The sequence below is a fragment of the Phacochoerus africanus genome, chromosome 11 (genome assembly GCF_016906955.1).
Source record: "Phacochoerus africanus isolate WHEZ1 chromosome 11, ROS_Pafr_v1, whole genome shotgun sequence".
Lineage (NCBI taxonomy): Eukaryota > Metazoa > Chordata > Mammalia > Artiodactyla > Suidae > Phacochoerus > Phacochoerus africanus.
The window spans coordinates 36,788,998-36,806,264 of NC_062554.1; the positions used below are offsets into that span (position 1 = coordinate 36,788,998).

The 17,267-nt window shown below is 39.4% G+C and overlaps 1 protein-coding gene across 1 annotated transcript in view; it reads left to right on the forward strand.

Moving 5' to 3' along the window:
• DDX10 (DEAD-box helicase 10) overlaps positions 1-17,267 on the forward strand; it is a 266,513-nt gene that overhangs the window by 144,532 nt on the left and 104,714 nt on the right. Inside the window, exons 14-15 of the mRNA XM_047752198.1 lie at positions 264-383; positions 3,199-3,360. Of these exons, the coding sequence (XP_047608154.1) occupies positions 264-383; positions 3,199-3,360 (282 nt within the window). The remainder of the gene's footprint in view (positions 1-263; positions 384-3,198; positions 3,361-17,267) is intronic.

The window sequence follows — 17,267 nt, forward strand, 5'->3', positions numbered from 1 at the left end:
TTTCTGATGCATTATCAGCATAGCACAGTTTTAGTAATAGAAAAAACTTAAGGCTATTTGTGTCTTACATTCATATTCAAACTTAAACCGCTTTAGCATTGGGGAGGTCATTAGTTAAGAAGTTTGGACAGTAAATTTGGTGCTTCTCATTAGCCAATAAGCAATAAACACTCAGTTTTGGAAAGTGTATTGCCAAAGCTAAATTGTTAATATAAAGCAACCATTTCCCTAATCATCTGTGTTTTTTATATGTTCTCACACAGAAGAAAGACCCTTCTAAATCCAGCATGAAGAAAAAAGTGACAAAGGTTGCAGAAGCAAAAAAAGTAATGAAGAGAAATTTTAAAGTAAATAAGAAAATAACATTTACCGATGAAGGGGAGGTAAGATTCTGTAAATGCTTTGTTTCTGAGGTACATTGCAAGTGTTAGAAAGAGTTTGATTCTCATGCTGACTTATCATTCTTTAATAAGAAAAATAATGTTTCTCTAAAGCACTCAGGCCATTTCTTTCACCATTGTTGTTATTTGGTCAACTGTGCATCTGTAGGCAAGATGCCTTACAATAAACTGAGATCCTTCTTGGTGATAACAACAGAGTTGGTTTTGAACTTCCGAAATCTGTTTTTATAGATTAGACTTTCTTGTCACAGGGTCCATCCATCAACATGTTCTGTGGGAACAGGCACACGGATACACAACTACTGGCCACAGCTTCTCTTGCTTGACTTTAAAAAGCCTCTGCTCTGCAGTTCCTCAACTTTAGATGCCGTATTGGCATGCTTTTTCTTACAGGCCTGCTGTGGGAAGGAATTCTCTGATTTAAAATAACACACAGGTGTCTGGTTTTCATCTCACTGTTACCTGGTCTTAGTGTAAATACATCCTTATAGAGTAGGGGAGGGGTTACTGCTCACAGATTGTTCATGAAAGGTCACTCTATTACATAGTAATATTATCTCCATTTTTAAAGAGGAAATACATCCAGATGTCAAGTGGCTCACCTAAGGAGTGGTGGCTAGAGTCACTGGCCATAGCAGGGTCTTCCAGATATTGTCTCTTTGTCTCACTCTCACCCACCTACAATTTCCATATTCATCCTGATATGGCACACAGCACCCTACGGCCACACAATCTTATTTCTGTAGACCTATCTTTATTTTTTTCTTCATAGCACTTATTATGTGACTTGACTTTATTTGGTGGTAGTCCCTTTCTTTTACTCCAGTGGATGAGGGAAGATATTTCTATTCCACTGGGGTGAGGGAAGCTACATGAGGGAAGGCATTTGTTGACTGATGTCTGCTCTGTCCTCAGCACCAGCACAGTGCCTGATAGTAAGCCCTCAAAAAAGGGCTGCTGAGTGAATGAACCATTGTCGAATATCCCAGTAAAATAACAGAGCTTTTTATACTGACCATAATTTATCACACCAGATATTTCACTATTATTAATATAAAGTACTGTCTACACAGTCTATATTTGATGGACTAAGTTTCCTTTTAATTCTGTTAAAAGGTTAACAAAGATTTGCATGTTACTTTGAGGAAGAGGGCTTTGCTTTAGAAGCCCAGATCTGCATGAATAATATGGACTAAAGTGGTGTATAAATCATATTAAAATTAGCAAAACAGAATGCAATTCAAAGTGTTGGGACTTGCAAGGAAGCCTATATAACTGATAAATATGAATCTTCATGAAATTACTAAGGAGGTCAGCACCTGAGAAGTAGCTTAAACCAGAATATAGTTAGTTGTATTACATCAGATACTCATTGTAAAAGCTTACTGCTGTTAGCAAATGAAGTTCCTTATTCTGCTGCTAGGTTTAAATGCACAGATTATACCCATTAGCTTGGAGATAAGTGTAAATCCTTAACTGTAAAATGTTTCAATGTAAATTCATTGCTGATAGGAGCTGTGTGTGGCTGTGAACCACACAGAAACTTCTGATCTAAAATTCTGCAAGGAATGCTAACATTCATTCAGCCCACAGAGGGGTGAACTTTTTTCACTCTGATAAGAGCAAGGATGAGAGTCAGAGCAATGGATGGCGTTCTTAGTGTCACAACTCAGCCCCTCACTGCTTTCTCCATGTCAGCGTCTGCTGGCGTGGCTACTCATGCAGTAGTATTTGTGGCCCTCAATTGCAACTCTGTAGGAATCTCATGTTGAAGAATGACTGTGGTGGTGACAGGAGTGAGAGGAGTCATTAATACCTGTGATGTGTGTGCCTACAACTCCCATTTGCCTGCTGCTTAATTAGCGGTCTTTCAGAATCTGTGGCAGCTACTTAAATCCTCCTGGCAACGACTTACTAGGTAAAATAAGAGAATCATTTTTGTCTAAACAGCCTAGAGTTTGACTCTTAGGCCTGAAAGATTATTAAGGCAAACAAACCTTATTTTTCGGGCAAGGACACAGGTGTCCAGAGCTTAAGAAATTCATTCAGGATTAGGCACTGAACAAGTGAAAGAGCCAGGACGTTAAGCCAAGTCTCCCAACCCCCAGATCAGTGCCCTGACATCTTTGTGCCCTTGTTCCTAACCATAAAATGTATGTATAAAATCATGTAGACCCAAGCAGGCTTGTGAAGCCCAAACTTTCTCCTTTACACTTAAACTTAGTTATTCCAGTCTTTATGTGCAGTACCAGCTGACATGTGGTCAATTTTGAGCACCTAACGTGTGCCAGATAATGTGTTGGTTTCTGAGGATACATGAATAAGACTGCCCTCAAGGACACTAATGCTAGTAAGAAAAACAGGAAAGTAAAACCAACCCAGGAAGGTGAGAGAGGCATTAGAGAGGGTCACCAGGGTGCCATGGCGGTGGCTGGGGTGCGCTCTGGGCAGCCTGGCTGCCGCGCTGTGCAGATCTGAGTTGGTAGAGTAGTGAGCGTGTACCAAGATCACTGAAATGATGTTGAAGCAACTACCTTCTCCTTCAAATTATTTTATGAACTTTTCCTTTCACCCTTTGCTCATTGAGTTATGGCAACATTGCTTTCCTGACTGGGACAGTCTTTCCTCCGAACTTGCTCCCATTTATTATAAAGTTTGTTAGAACGTTTAGGGGTTGTAGGTTGTAAGGCAGAAAGTGTGTATGTGCAGCATTTGAAAAATCATTATGCAAAGGGGCGTGATGTTCTGTTAGTGTGCCCTGCCTCCTGCCCCATACTCACCTTTTTCCTGTTTGCAGTTGGTTCAGCAGTGGCCACAGGTACAGAAATCTGTCTCCAAGGATAACGAGGATGAGGACGACAGTGGCGGTATCAACTTAGATAAAGCCAAGGAGAGGCTTCAGGAAGAGGACAAATTTGACAAGGAGGAATACAGGAAGAAAATTAAGGCAAAGCATCGGGTAAGCTTTCCATCTTGAAGTGATGATGAGTGAACTTTAGTATGTCCTAAATATATGCAAATATTCATTAGTCATTAATAATCAAGTTACTTTATTATTTTCTTGAACACTTCCTTTTCTTTGGCTATTTTATTATTTTATCTAGTCCTTCTTTTTCCTTCTGCTGGTGGAGTCTTTGTATATTAACTGGTTTCTGAGAGTGTCACTTAAATCTGCTTTTGGTTGAGGTGACCCAAGTTATAGTGATTTGTTTTTCAGTTAAAGTTTTAATCTGGAGATCATTGCAGTTGCGCATGTAGTTGATAGAAGTAGTACAGAGGGATCCCATGTGTTCTATTTCTATAATTTTGTCCTTTCAGGAATGCCATATGAATGAAACTATGTAGTACATAGCCTTTTAGGATTGAGTTTTTTTCACCCAGCATGAATGTAGACCGATCCAAATTGTTCTTTGTACAGCACTCCTTTCTTTCTGTTACTGAGTTGTGTTCCATGGTATGTAGGATGCAGTTTGTTTCATGTTTCACTCATTTGAGTGACATTAGTGTAATTTCTAGCTTCAACTTAATAGTTAAATTTCTTTTCATAAGCAATTACTTAGTAGTGGATATAAAGTTAAATTTACTATATTAAGAAAAAAAAAAAAAAAAAGGAGTTCCTTTCATGGCTCGACTAGGATCCATGAGGATGCGGGTTTGATCCCTGGCCCTGCTCAGTGGGTTAAGGATCTGGCGTTGCCGTGGTGTAGATCTCAGATGCGGCTCAGATCCCGAGTTGCTGTAGCTGTGGCGTAGACTGGCAGCAGTAGCTCCAATTTGACCCCTAGCCTGGGAACTTCAATAATATGCCGCGGGTACAGCCCTAAAAAGCAAAAAGAAAAAAATGTAAAAAAAAAAGAGAGAAAGCTTGTGAGAGGAAGTGTTTCTATATAGGCATGTTCCCTGTTGGCTTTAAACTTGGCATTTTTCAGTTGTCCTTGAAACAGGGTTATTCCATTCTGGTCACTCATGACACTACTGTCCTTTCACACTACTTAAAAGTGGACATTTCATTAGATAAATGAGTCAATTAATGAAGTAAAACAGATTTACGTTTTTAAAGGAGTTTCTGCAGTGTGGCCTTGAGGAAATGAGTGATCTCAGGGTAGCACTGTATTATACTCACAAATCACTGCTATAATACTAAGTTCTATATTAAAAAAAACTTTAAAGCCTTTGGATGTGAACATTATTAACCATATCCTGAGAAGAATTCCTGTAGTTTTTGACTTCCATTTGACCTCAGTGACTCAATAAACTTTTTTTTTTTTTAATAGAGCAGCAGTTCTTATTTCTCTATTTTAAGATTTGAGGCAGCTTCACAGTAACATCTAATGAATAAGAAAAAGTAGATATTGAAGTTAGCTTCAGAGATGGAAGTGAATGGTGGGAAAACCATTCCAGAGCTATGGAGAACAAATGAACCTGACCTGAAATGTAGTGGTGGCAGGGGTTGAGTATTTATGTTATTGAGAGAACATTTCCCCCATTGCTGTTAACAATTTGTTATTGAAATTTATGTTAGTCCCCGAGAAAGGGCCGGGGTACGCCTGGGTGGGGGCTGGGCACCGAGACCTCGGCTCCAGAGGTTAGTCCCCGGGAAAGGGACTGGGGGGGGGGACGCCTGGATGGGGGCTGGGTGCCGAGACCTCAGCTCCAGAGCTTAGTCCCCAGACTAGGGGGGCGGGGCCGAGCGGAAACTGCTTGGGAGGTCTAGAAACCATTTGACGGGGCAGAGACTGCCTGGGAGACTAGAAAACAAAGCTGTCGCAGAGGAAGGGAGCAATACTCTAGGGGCGGGGAAGTGGAAAGCCGCATCAGAGGGAACCTGGGAAAAGAGCCTGGTCTGCGCCCGTGCTGGGGAGGGGAGAGAAGAAGGGGTGGGTCCCCATAGAATGTCCCCCACGCCACAGCAAGCTTACAGGCCCGCTAGCTAGCTGAAAGCTGTGCTTCCCAGTGCATCCCCTCCCCCCACCCCCACCACCCCCTATGCTCTCCCGAACCTGGGGCTGCCTGCCTTCCAGGAGGGCTGGCCTCAATAATTGCCTGAAGCCTACCACTGCAGGGGCTGTCCCTGCACAGGCCTGCTTGCCCTTTGGAGGGGCTACACTTCCGCAGAGTAGCACCAAACACCACCAGCCCCCGAGAAAAGGCCTGCAGCCCAGAAAAGCTAGAACAAGCCTAGCCAGGCCGTGATTAGATCTGCCTAATTCTCGGATGGTTTTTCTGAGTCGGGCTGCCCCGGGGAGGAACCTCTTGGATTTCCAGTGGCCCTGCTACCCGCCCAAGCCCCCAGGGGGTGCCAAGCTATAGAGGATCAGCTGCATAGGACTGCCAGCTCCAGGCAGGACCCCCTGCAGCCCAGAAAAGCTGCAACAAGCTTGGCCGAGCCAGGAAAAGATCTCAGACGGTCTTTCTGAGTCGGGCTGCCCTGGGGAGGAGCCTCTTGGGTTTCCAGTGGCCCTGCTACCTGCCCAAGCCCCTAGGGGGTGCCCCACTCCCGTGGAATAGCTGCTCAGCACCACCAGCCCCCTGGAAGAGCCCCTGCAGCCCAGAAAAGCTGCAACAAGCTTGGCCAGACTGTGAAAAGGTCTGCCTACATTCTCAGGCCATCCTTCTGAGTTGGGCTGCCCTAGGGAAGAGCCTCTTAGGTTCTCAGTGACCCAGATAGCTGCTCCAGCCCCCAGGGGGTGCGGCACTCCTGAGGAACAGCTGCCCAACACTGCCAACCCCCTGCAAGAACCCCACAGCCCAAAAACACCAGAGCAAGCTCTGCATGACCAACTGAAATCTGCTACCATCGTGGTGTGGACCTCCCAGTCCTGTCTGCCCTCAGGAAGTCCTCCTTTGCTTCAAAGAAACACTGTTAGCCCCATCAACACTCCAGAAAAGCCACACTGCCTCAAAAAAGATTGACCAACAACACCAGCCCTCAGGAAATATTCCACAGCAGTGACAAGGCAAACACTGCCCAATAACGGAGAGTACAACTCCCTCAGGAGAAAGAAAACAACAAGCAAGATGAAGAAGCTGAGAAACCACCCCCAGTCAAACCAACAGGAGAACTCACCTAAAACAGTCAACAATGAAACAGATCTCTGCAGTCTGACAGACCTGGAGTTCAAAAGAGAAATAGTGAAAATACTGAAGGAATTAAGAGAAGATATGAACAGTAATGCAGATACCCTCAGAAAGGAATTAGAAAATATAAGGAGGAGCCAAGAAAAACTAGAACATTCATTTGCAGAGATGCAAACTGAACTAAGGGCAGTAAAAACCAGAATGAATAATGCGGAAGAACGAATCAGTGATATGGAAGATAGAATAATGGAAATCACTCAATCCGGTCAACAGACAGAAAAACCGAATCAAAAAACTGGAAAGCAATATAAGAGACCTATGGGATAATATAAAGCGGGCCAATCTATGCATAATAGGAATTCCAGAAGGAGTAGAAAAAGATAAGGGGATGGAAAATATATTTGAAGACATTATCACTGGAAACTTCCCAAATCTAAAGGATACTGGGTTCAAATACAAGAAGCACAGAGGGTCCCAAACAAACTGAACCCAAACAGACCCACAGCAAGACACATCATAATAAAAATGGCAAAAGTTAGTGATAAAGAGAGGATCCTAAAGGCAGCAAGAGAAAAACAGAATGTTACCTACAAGGGAACCCCCATAAGAATATTAGCCGATTTCTCTACAGAAACACTACAGTCCAGGAGGGGATGGCAAGAGATATTTAAAGTGCTAAAAGGAAAAAATATGCAACCTAGAATACTCTATCCAGCAAGAATATCATTTAAAATAGAAGGGGAAATAAAAATTTTTTCCAACAAACAAAAACTTAAAGAATACAGCAACTCAAAACCCAGGTTAAAGGAAATATTGAAAGGGCTTCTCTAAACCAAAAAGAAAGGAAGGAAAGGGAAGAAAAAAGAAAAGAAAAAAAAAAAGAGAGAAGAAGAGGAAGAACTAGGACTGAGGAAACCGCAATCAGATAGCAGTCACTCAAATAAGCCAGCATACAGATTCAATCATGAACATGCTTCAAACAAAATAAAATTAAAAAGAAAAAAATAAAAAAGAGTCATCAAAACCATAAAATGTGGGCAAGGGATGTTAGGAAGTAAATAACCCTTTTTGTTTGTTTGTTTGTATGTTTCTCTTCTTAATTTTAATATACTAATGAAGTGTTTGAACTTACAAGACCATCAGGCTAAAACATACAATTATGGGAAGGGGTTAGCATACTTAAAAAACAGGGCAACCACAAGCCAAAAGCAAATATTGCATTCGCAAAAAATGAAAAAAAAAAATACACTCAAGCAGATAATAACAGGAGATCATCCAACCAAAGAAAAAAAAAAAGAAAGGAAGAATGGAGAACCATAGAATCAACTGGAACACGAGGTTCAAATGGCAATAAATAATCATTTATCAATTATCACCTTAAATGTCAATGGACTGAATGACCCAATCAAAAGACACAGAGTGGCTGAGTGGATAAAAAGGCAAAAACCTTCAATATGCTGCCTACAAGAAACTCACCTTAGGACAAAAGATACCTATAGATTGAAAGTGAAAGGGCGGGGAAAAATATTTCATGCCAATAGACACGACAGAAAAGCAGGAGTCACAATGCTCATATCAGATAAAATAGACTTTAAAACAAAAGACATAAAGAAAGACAAAGAAGGACACTACTTAATGATTAAGGGGGAGTTCCCGTTGTGGCGCAGTGGTTAACGAATCCGACTAGGAACCATGAGGTTGCGGGTTTGGTCCCTGCCCTTGCTCAGTGGGTTAGTGATCCGGCGTTCCCATGAGCTGTGGTGTAGGTTGCAGATGCGGCTCGGATCCCGCGTTGCTGTGGCTCTGGCGTAGGCCGGTGGCTACAGCTCCGATTGAACCCCTAGCCTGGGAACCTCCATATGCCGCGGGAGCGGCCCAAGAAATAGCAACAACAACAACAACAAAAGACAAAAAAAAATGACTAAGGGATCCATCCAAGGAGAGGATGTTACTATCGTCAACATATATGCCCCAAATACAGGAGCATCCAAATACATACAACAAATATTAACAGACATAAAGGAGATATTGATGAGAATACAATCATAGTAGGAGACCTTAATACCCCCCTCACATCAATGGACAGATCCTCTAGACAGAAAACCAATAAAGCAACAGAGATCCTAAAGGAAACAATAGAAAAGTTAGACTTCATTGATATCTTCAGGACACTACATCCAAAAAAAGCAGAATACACATTCTTCTCAAATGCTCATGGAACATTCTCAAGAATCGACCACATATTGGGACACAAAGCTAATCTCAATAAATTTAGGAGCATAGAAATTATCTCAAGTATCTTCTCTGACCACAATGCCATGAAATTAGAAACCAACCATGGGAAAAGGAAAGAGAAAAAACCTACTGCATGGAGACTAAACAACATGCTACTAAAACACCAATGGGTCAATGAGGAAATCAAGAAGGAAATTAAAAACTACCTTGAAACAAATGATAATGAAGACACAACTGCTCAAAATCTATGGGATGCTGTGAAAGCAGTGCTCAGAGGGAAATTTATAGCAATACAGGCCTTTCTCAAAAAAGAAGAAAGATCCCAAATTGACAACTTAACCCTCCACCTAAATGAATTAGAAAAAGAAGAACAAAAAAGGCCTAAAGTCAGCAGAAGGAAGGAAATTATAAAGATCAAAGAAGAAATCAATAAAATAGAGACTCAAAAAACAATAGAGAAAATTAATAAAACCAAGAGCTGGTTCTTTGAAAAGGTAAACAAAATTGACAAACCCCTGGCCAGACTCACTAAAAAGAGGAGAGAAAGAACCCAAATAACTGAAATTATAAATGAAAAAGGAGAAATCACAACGGATACAGCAGAAATACAAAAAAACATAAGAGAATACTATGAACAACTATATCGCAATGAGTTTGACAATCTGGAAGAAATGGACAATTTTCTAGAATCTTACAGCCTGCCAAAACTGAATCAAGTAGAAACAGACCAACTGAACAGACCGATCACTAGAAATGAAATTGAAGAGGTCATAAAATCACTCCCTACAAATAAAAGTCCAGGACCAGATGGCTTCACAGGTGAATTTTATCAAACATATAAAGAGGAATTGGTGCCCATCCTCCTTAAATTCTTTCAAAAGGTTGAAGAAGAAGGAATACTCCCAAAGACATTCTATGATGCCACCATCACCCTCATTCCAAAACCAGACAGAAATACCACCAAAAAAGAAAACTATCGGCCAATATCATTGATGAATATAGATGCAAAAATTCTCAACAAAATCTTAGCCAACCAAATCCAACAACATACCAAAAAAATTATACGCCATGACCAGGTGGGGTTCATCCCAGGTTCACAAGGATGGGTCAACATACGCAAATCAATCAGCATCATACACCACATTAACCAAAAAAAAGTCAAAAATCATATGATCATCTCAATAGACGCAGAAAAAGCATTTGACAAAGTCCAACATCATTCATGATCAAGACCCTCGCCAGAGTGGGTATAGAGGGAACATTCCTGAATATAATCAAAGCCATTTATGATAAACCCACAGCAAATATAATCCTCAATGGGGAAAAACTGAAAGCCTTCTCACTCAAATATGGAACAAGACAGGGATGCCCACTGTCACCACTGCTCTCCCACATAGTTTTGGAAGTCCTAGCCACAGCAATTAGACAAACCAAAGAAATACAAGGCATCCATATAGGAAGAGAAGAGATCAAACTGTCACTGTATGCAGATGACATGATACTATACATAGAAAACCATAAGGACTCAACCCCAAAACTCCTTGAACTGATTCATAAATTCAGCAAAGTAGCAGGATATAAGATTAACATTCAGATGTCAGTTGCACTTCTGTATACCAGCAATGAAATATTAGAGAAGGAATACAAAAATACGATACCTTTTAAAATTGCACCTCACAAAATAAAATACCTCGGAATATACCTGACCAAGGAGGTAAAGGACCTATATGCCGAGAACTATAAAACTTTAATCAAAGAAATCAAGATGTAAAGAAATGGAAAGATATTCCATGTTCCTGGATTGGGAAAATCAATATTGTAAAAATGGCCATCCTACCCAAAGCAATCTACAGATTCAATGCAATCCCTATCAAATTACCCATGACATTTTTCACAGAACTAGAACAAACAATCCAAACATTTATATGGAACCACAAAAGACCCAGAATCGCCAAAGCAATCCTGAGAAACAAAAACCAAGCAGGAGGCATCACTCTCCCAGACTTCAAGAAATACTACAAAGCCACAGTCATCAAAACAGTGTGGTACTGGGATCAAAACAGACAGACAGACCAATGGAACAGAATAGAGAACCCGGAAATAAACCCTGACACCTATGGTCAATTCATCTTTGACAAGGGAGGCAAGAACATCAAATGGGAAAAAGAAAGTCTATTCAGCAAGCATTGCTGGGAAACCTGGACAGCTGCATGCAAAGCAATGAAACTAGAACACACCCTCACACCATGCACAAAAATAAACTCAAAATGGCGGAAAGACTTAAATATACGACAGGACACCATCAAACTCCTAGAAGAAAACATAGGCAAAACACTCTCTGACATCAACCTCATGAATATTTTCTCAGGTCAGTCTCCCAAAGCAATAGAAATGAGAGCAAAAATAAACCCATGGGACCTCATCAAACTGAAAAGCTTTTGCACAGCAAAGGAAACCCAAAAGAAAACAAAAAGACAACTTACAGAATGGGAGAAAATAGTTTCAAATGATGCAACCGACAAGGGCTTAATCTCTAGAATATATAAACAACTTATACAACCCAACAGCAAAAAAGCCAATCAATCAATGGAAAAATGGGCAAAAGACCTGAATAGACATTTCTCCAAAGAAGATATACAGATGGCCAACAAACACATGAAAAAATGCTCAACATCGCTGGTTATAAGAGAAATGCAAATCAAAACTACCACGAGATATCACCTCACACCAGTCAGAATGGCCATCATTAATAAATCCACAAATAACAAGTGCTGGAGGTGCTGTGGAGAAAAGGGAACCCTCCTACACTGTTGGTGGGAATGTAAACAGGTACAGCCACTATGGAGAACAGTTTGGAGATACCTTAGAAATCTATACATAGAACTTCCATATGACCCCGCAGTCCTACTCTTGGGCATCTATCTGGACAAAACTCTACTTAAAAGAGACACGTGCACCCGCATGTTCATTGCAGCACTATTCACAATAGCCAAGACATGGAAACAACCCAAATGTCCATCGACAGAGGATTGGATTCGGAAGAGGTGGTATATGTACACAATGGAATACTACTCAGCCATAAAAAAGAATGACATAATGCCATTTGCAGCAACATGGATGGAGCTAGAGAATCTCATACTGAGTGAAATGAGCCAGAAAGACAAAGACAAATACCATATGATATCACTTATAACTGGAATCTAATATCCAGCACAAATGAACATCTCCTCAGAAAAGAAAATCATGGACTTGGAGAAGAGACTTGTTGGCTGCCTGATGGGAGGGAGAGGGGGAGGGAGTGGGAGGGATCGGGAGCTTGGGCTTATCAGACACAACTTAGAATAGATTTACAAGGAGATCCTGCTGAATAGCATTGAGAACTTTGTCTAGATACTCATGTTGCAACAGAAGAAAGGCTGGGGGAAAAATGTAATTGTAATGTATACATGTAAGGATAACCTGACCCCCTTGCTGTACAATGGGAAAATAAAAAAAAATAATAATAATAAAAAAAAAAATAAATTTTAATGATGAAAAGGGAAAAAAAAGTTATAATAATACTGTCAGCAGCTTGTTATGTTTCCACTTATAGTCTTAGAGTATTTATCCAGCATAAGTACACTTTATCCTTTATTTTTAAATTATAGCCAGCGGTAAAAGAAATATAGAAAATTTACATAAAATAAAGGCTCCCCTCCCCCACTGTACCCTCCTCTGCCTCCCCTTTTTTGTCTTCCCTTTCACCCACTTTCCCCATGTGTGCAAGTTACTACTGTATCCAGGTCGTGGAATATTATTTCTGAAACATTTAGGAACTTAGTTGCAAGTTCACTATTGTATATTTTTAATGGAGTTAGTGTGCTAGGCTCTGCCCCGGGCTGTGAAGATGGAATGTTTAAAATGCATGGGTTCCTCAGCCATCAGGAAGATTATAATTAAATTATAGTTGGCTATGGACATTCTGTCACTGCACAGAATCTTTTTTTTGCCTCAATTTTTTATATTAAAAGTTTTGAGATGATGGAGTTCCTGTCGTGCCTCAGTGGTTTACGAATCCGACTAGGAACCATGAGGTTGCAGGTTGGATCCCTGGCCTTGCTCACTGGGTTAAGGATCCAGTGTTGCCATGAGCTGTAGCGTAGGTCACAGGCGGGGCTCAGATCCCGCATTGCTGTGGCTATGGTGCAGGCCGGCAACTACAGCTCCTGTTAGACGCCTAGCATGGGAACCTCCGTATGCCACTGGAACGGCCCTAGAATAGGCAATAAGACAAAAAAAAAAAAATTTTTTTTGATATGAATAGTATCTTTACATTTTTTGAAAATCAAGGTGGTAAAATAATGTTGAGAAGTCTTGCTTCTGCCCATACCTGTCATTCCTATTTATACCTCCACCCCGTAGGTAACTTTTTATTAATTATTGTTTAATTTCGTTATGCAAAGACTAGTAAATAGAAATACATATTCTTATTTTCTTCCTTTGTTGCATGAAAGGTAGTAGGCACTTTCTCATTTCACTTATTTTTGAGCTTTTATATAATTCGCTTTTCTTGCACCGTTGTTAAAATGTAGCATATGATTTCTAAACTATCACTGTGATCATCAAGGTTGAAGAGAACAGTTTGGTGCTGATACAATTGTGAGAGAAATCACAAGAACTTTGCATGCTACTGGTTTTGAAGACAGTCAGTCCTCTGTAACTAAAATAGATATGAGGTCTTTTTGAAAAACAAGTCATATCTTGTTTTATATAAAATAAGTATATTCTGCACAAAGTGGCCCATAGCATACTTTCTGTATTGGAGGTCGAAAATATTATGTAGCCTAAAAAAGGAAGTAACAAATATAGTCTTTTCTCTGCTCAGCCTGAATGTAAATGGTGCCTGGCACAAATATGATTCATTTCTTGGTATTTTCCTTCGAGTAAAATTATTATTTAAACACACATATTTGTATATTTAATTAGTGGAAATTTCATGTTTGCGAGGACTTAGTATGTTTATTACAATAGCATACATAAGGCACAATACAGGTGCTCAAATCAGTTATGCACCAAGCTGCCATGGTCTGGATTTCTGCCCGGAAGGCATATGGAATATTTCCTTAAATGGCAAGTTTTAACATTTGTCATAGTGTTTGATGAAAGAGTGTTGTGCTTTCGGGGAGAATACTTGTATTTGAGTCCTTAGTCTGGTATTACCTAGTCCATTTGGAATCACCAGTCACCAGTGTGGACTGTGTTTTTTTATTCTGAAAAATGGGGGAGTGAGAATAGGGGTTGATACCAGGTGATCAGAGAGATCCTCTGACCCTGTGTATAGTAAGGCATGGGAATAAAAGTATCTTTCCTGTTTGAAAAATGAAATTTTAATTTGTCATTTGTCTCTGCTGACCAGTCAGGTTCCTTGCTGATGATAAGGCTTCCTTCTTGTTCACTTATTTTCCAGTGGTTTCTAAAATTTTAATTTTTTACTTTAAATTTAATATGTTATTATAAATCCTGCATAGTTTATTTTGTCTTAATTGCATTTACTTGAGCACATTATTGGTTTTGAAATCAGGTCTTTTCCTAATTGAGTATATTAGTCTAATGATAATTCTTAGTTCTTTTAGAATGAGGTTTTACCTTGGGCAAATGTAATTATGTTTGCCTTGAAGCTGTCACTCATAATATTGTAATTTCCGTGAAAGTATACTGAGAAGAATTGTGTGTTCCTAAAGACTACTTGAAATATTAACTTTATTGTCTAAGAATAAGCTTTACTTCATGAAGACAGAAAAAGGTGGCTAAACTTTTGACACAAAATTATAAATGAAAATATGCCTAAAAGGCTTTTACATGTGAAAAGAAAACTATAAAATCTATAATTCTGTATTTGACATATTTTATGACACATACTATATTTTTAAAAAGATGTGTCAATTTTAGAAGCTTTTATGAGCTGAGAAATATTCTTTTAGCATGTTTAAAATACTTCATGATTATGTTTTTGGTTTAAAAGGAGAAGATGGTTAATACATAAATGAATATATAAGTGAATTTAGTCTTAATAATTCTGTTTGAAAGCAGTTTTTTGTTCTTGCTCTTTAAAATTAACCATCTTGTACCATAACTTTGAATATGCACTTGGTCTTTGTATTGTAGGTCTCAGCTACTCATTTATTTCCCCCTGTTTTTCCTCCATGCTATTATACCCATCCTTGACTCATATTTTCATTTACCAAACTCTGAAAGCTGTGTAATTTCTACTGTGACTCAAGTAAAGGTCTTTGTCCTAAAGATTTAGAAACTGGGAGCTATAGAATTTTAACTAGTTTATAGCTAAAGAAAAAAAAGAAAAAAGAAAAAGGAAAGTAAAAAAATAAAGGCTGTACAGTTTATGGCATCACTGGGAGTAAAGTTTAGCTGCCCACTTGCTGGAATTTGGTCACTCACTCTGGGGACCTCAGGAGCTCTTGTGTAACTCCTTGGGGTCACCCAGTCAGTAGCTTTATTTCTCTTCATGAGTTTTCATTGCAGCCATTAAAGCGTTATTTTCTTCTGAGACCATTCTGGTCCTCAGCTTTCCCTGGCAGTTTATAAGTGTCTATACACAATTGGTTTGTTACTCTTTTCTTTGCTAAACCTCCTGAAACTATTTACCAAAAGTAAAATTATGGCAAAAGCCATATTTTTTTGCATATAAAAAACCATTAGTAAATTAGCAAGTTGTAAAGGCAAAAGCACTACTTTTGCAGGGAAACAAATTTTTCTTTCTGGTAATTCAATCAGAATTGTTAAAAATGGGCCATGGATCATATCATTGAAAGGTTTTTACTTTAATGGAATGAAAATCTGCTCTGTGGCATATGTCATCATTCTTAGCTCTGAAGGATTGCTTGTACTTAGTGTGATAATATCTGCTATAACAGCTGTGAGTGAAAAACAATTCATTAGGAGGTTCCCTTTCACTTCTTTGAAATTTGCTTTGAGTGCTTTATCCATTTTGGATTGTGTATTTAAAGCCATAACCACATCAAAATGCAGCTCTGAACTATTTGCAAAAATGCTCTGGGTTCTACTCACTACTAGCATGAATATTAGAAAGTTAAGAAAAAATTGAAGGGACTTTTTAGAAAATCTCTTTTGTTTTGTTGTTGTTGGCAGGGAATTGAGTTGGCATGGAATCCAGGTATCTTAAACATAAATTTATATGATAGTGGAGGAGGGAAGCAGTAATCGGGCATCTCAGGAATAGTAGTAACAAGAACATTAACAATAGTAATAACAAGTAACAGTTTGCCCTGCACTAAGTATGTGTTATAGACTGTATTATAGGCTAACAAGTAACTTCTGACAGAAGTGATTCTAGCCTCATTTTACTCAGATGACACAACTAAGACTTATAAGGGCCAAGTAATTTGTCCAGAGCCTCATGGCTCCCAGAGAGTAGCCCTGGGACATCACCAAGGTCTTTGTTACTCTGCACACTATTTTTCACCATGTGACTGGTACCCATCTCCTACCATCAGGAGGTATCACCTACCCTCTTACAACAGGATAACTCCAAAGCAATGAATCAAAAGGTATAGGATGCCAACGGGAAAGGAGGATTTCGAAGAAGGAATGACAAATAATAGAAACTGTTCATGTTTCCAGAGCAAGGTCATTGGTCTCAAAGAAATTTGAGAGTAAAATAAGCATGGTGGTTAGTAGTTTAGTTTAGGACTCCATGCTAACATTACCTTTCCCTGAATGGTCTTTGCATAGCTGTATAGGTACTAGGACCATAATCCACTTTTATGTAGCTGTGACCATTTAGGCATCGAAGGCATTGTCAGAGACTGGTCTAGCTCATACGATCATACGAAGTTTTACTAATGTCAGAAGTGTTACAAGGGCAAAGGACAGAGTATCTGGTGCTTAATTCTAAAACGGACTTTATGACTAAAGCTTATTTATAGGGTTCTTACTACAGAACCTTTGCCTGTAATTTATACATGGAAGTTTCTGTCTTATTCTCATGAGCTTGTAACATCTTGTGACATTCAGTCCAGCATCTTGGTACTTGGGCCTTTTTTCGTATCCGAAATGAGGTCAATACTCAAGCCTATATAGAACTTACCAGCTGTGTGGCAAGTCTTTGACCTGTTTATTATCTCTATTTTTATTTGTTAAGTTCTTTGTTTTGTGAACTTTTTCTAAACCGCTATATGGTGTTTGAGAGATAAGGTGGTTGTTAGGTTGATGGTCGATAGCTGGTGAGGCTGAGGAGCTGGGGCAGAATTTGGTGCTAATGGAATTCAGAAATCTGACAAGATTAGGTCATAGACTCCAAAGCCTGGAGAAGCTAGGTGTGTCTGTCTTCCCCATGCCTGAATACCTAGAACCCACCACAGGGCCTGGCAAATATTTAAAGGAATTAATGAATCTGTGTTTCTGTGTAAATTTGTTTTTGCCCCTGTCTTTACACCATTATCATAGTTGTTATAGACATATATGGAAGACCAGTTTTTACTGTTCAAATAAAACACTGTAGAACAGGTAACAGATCAGAGAAGCTTGTGTTCTTAG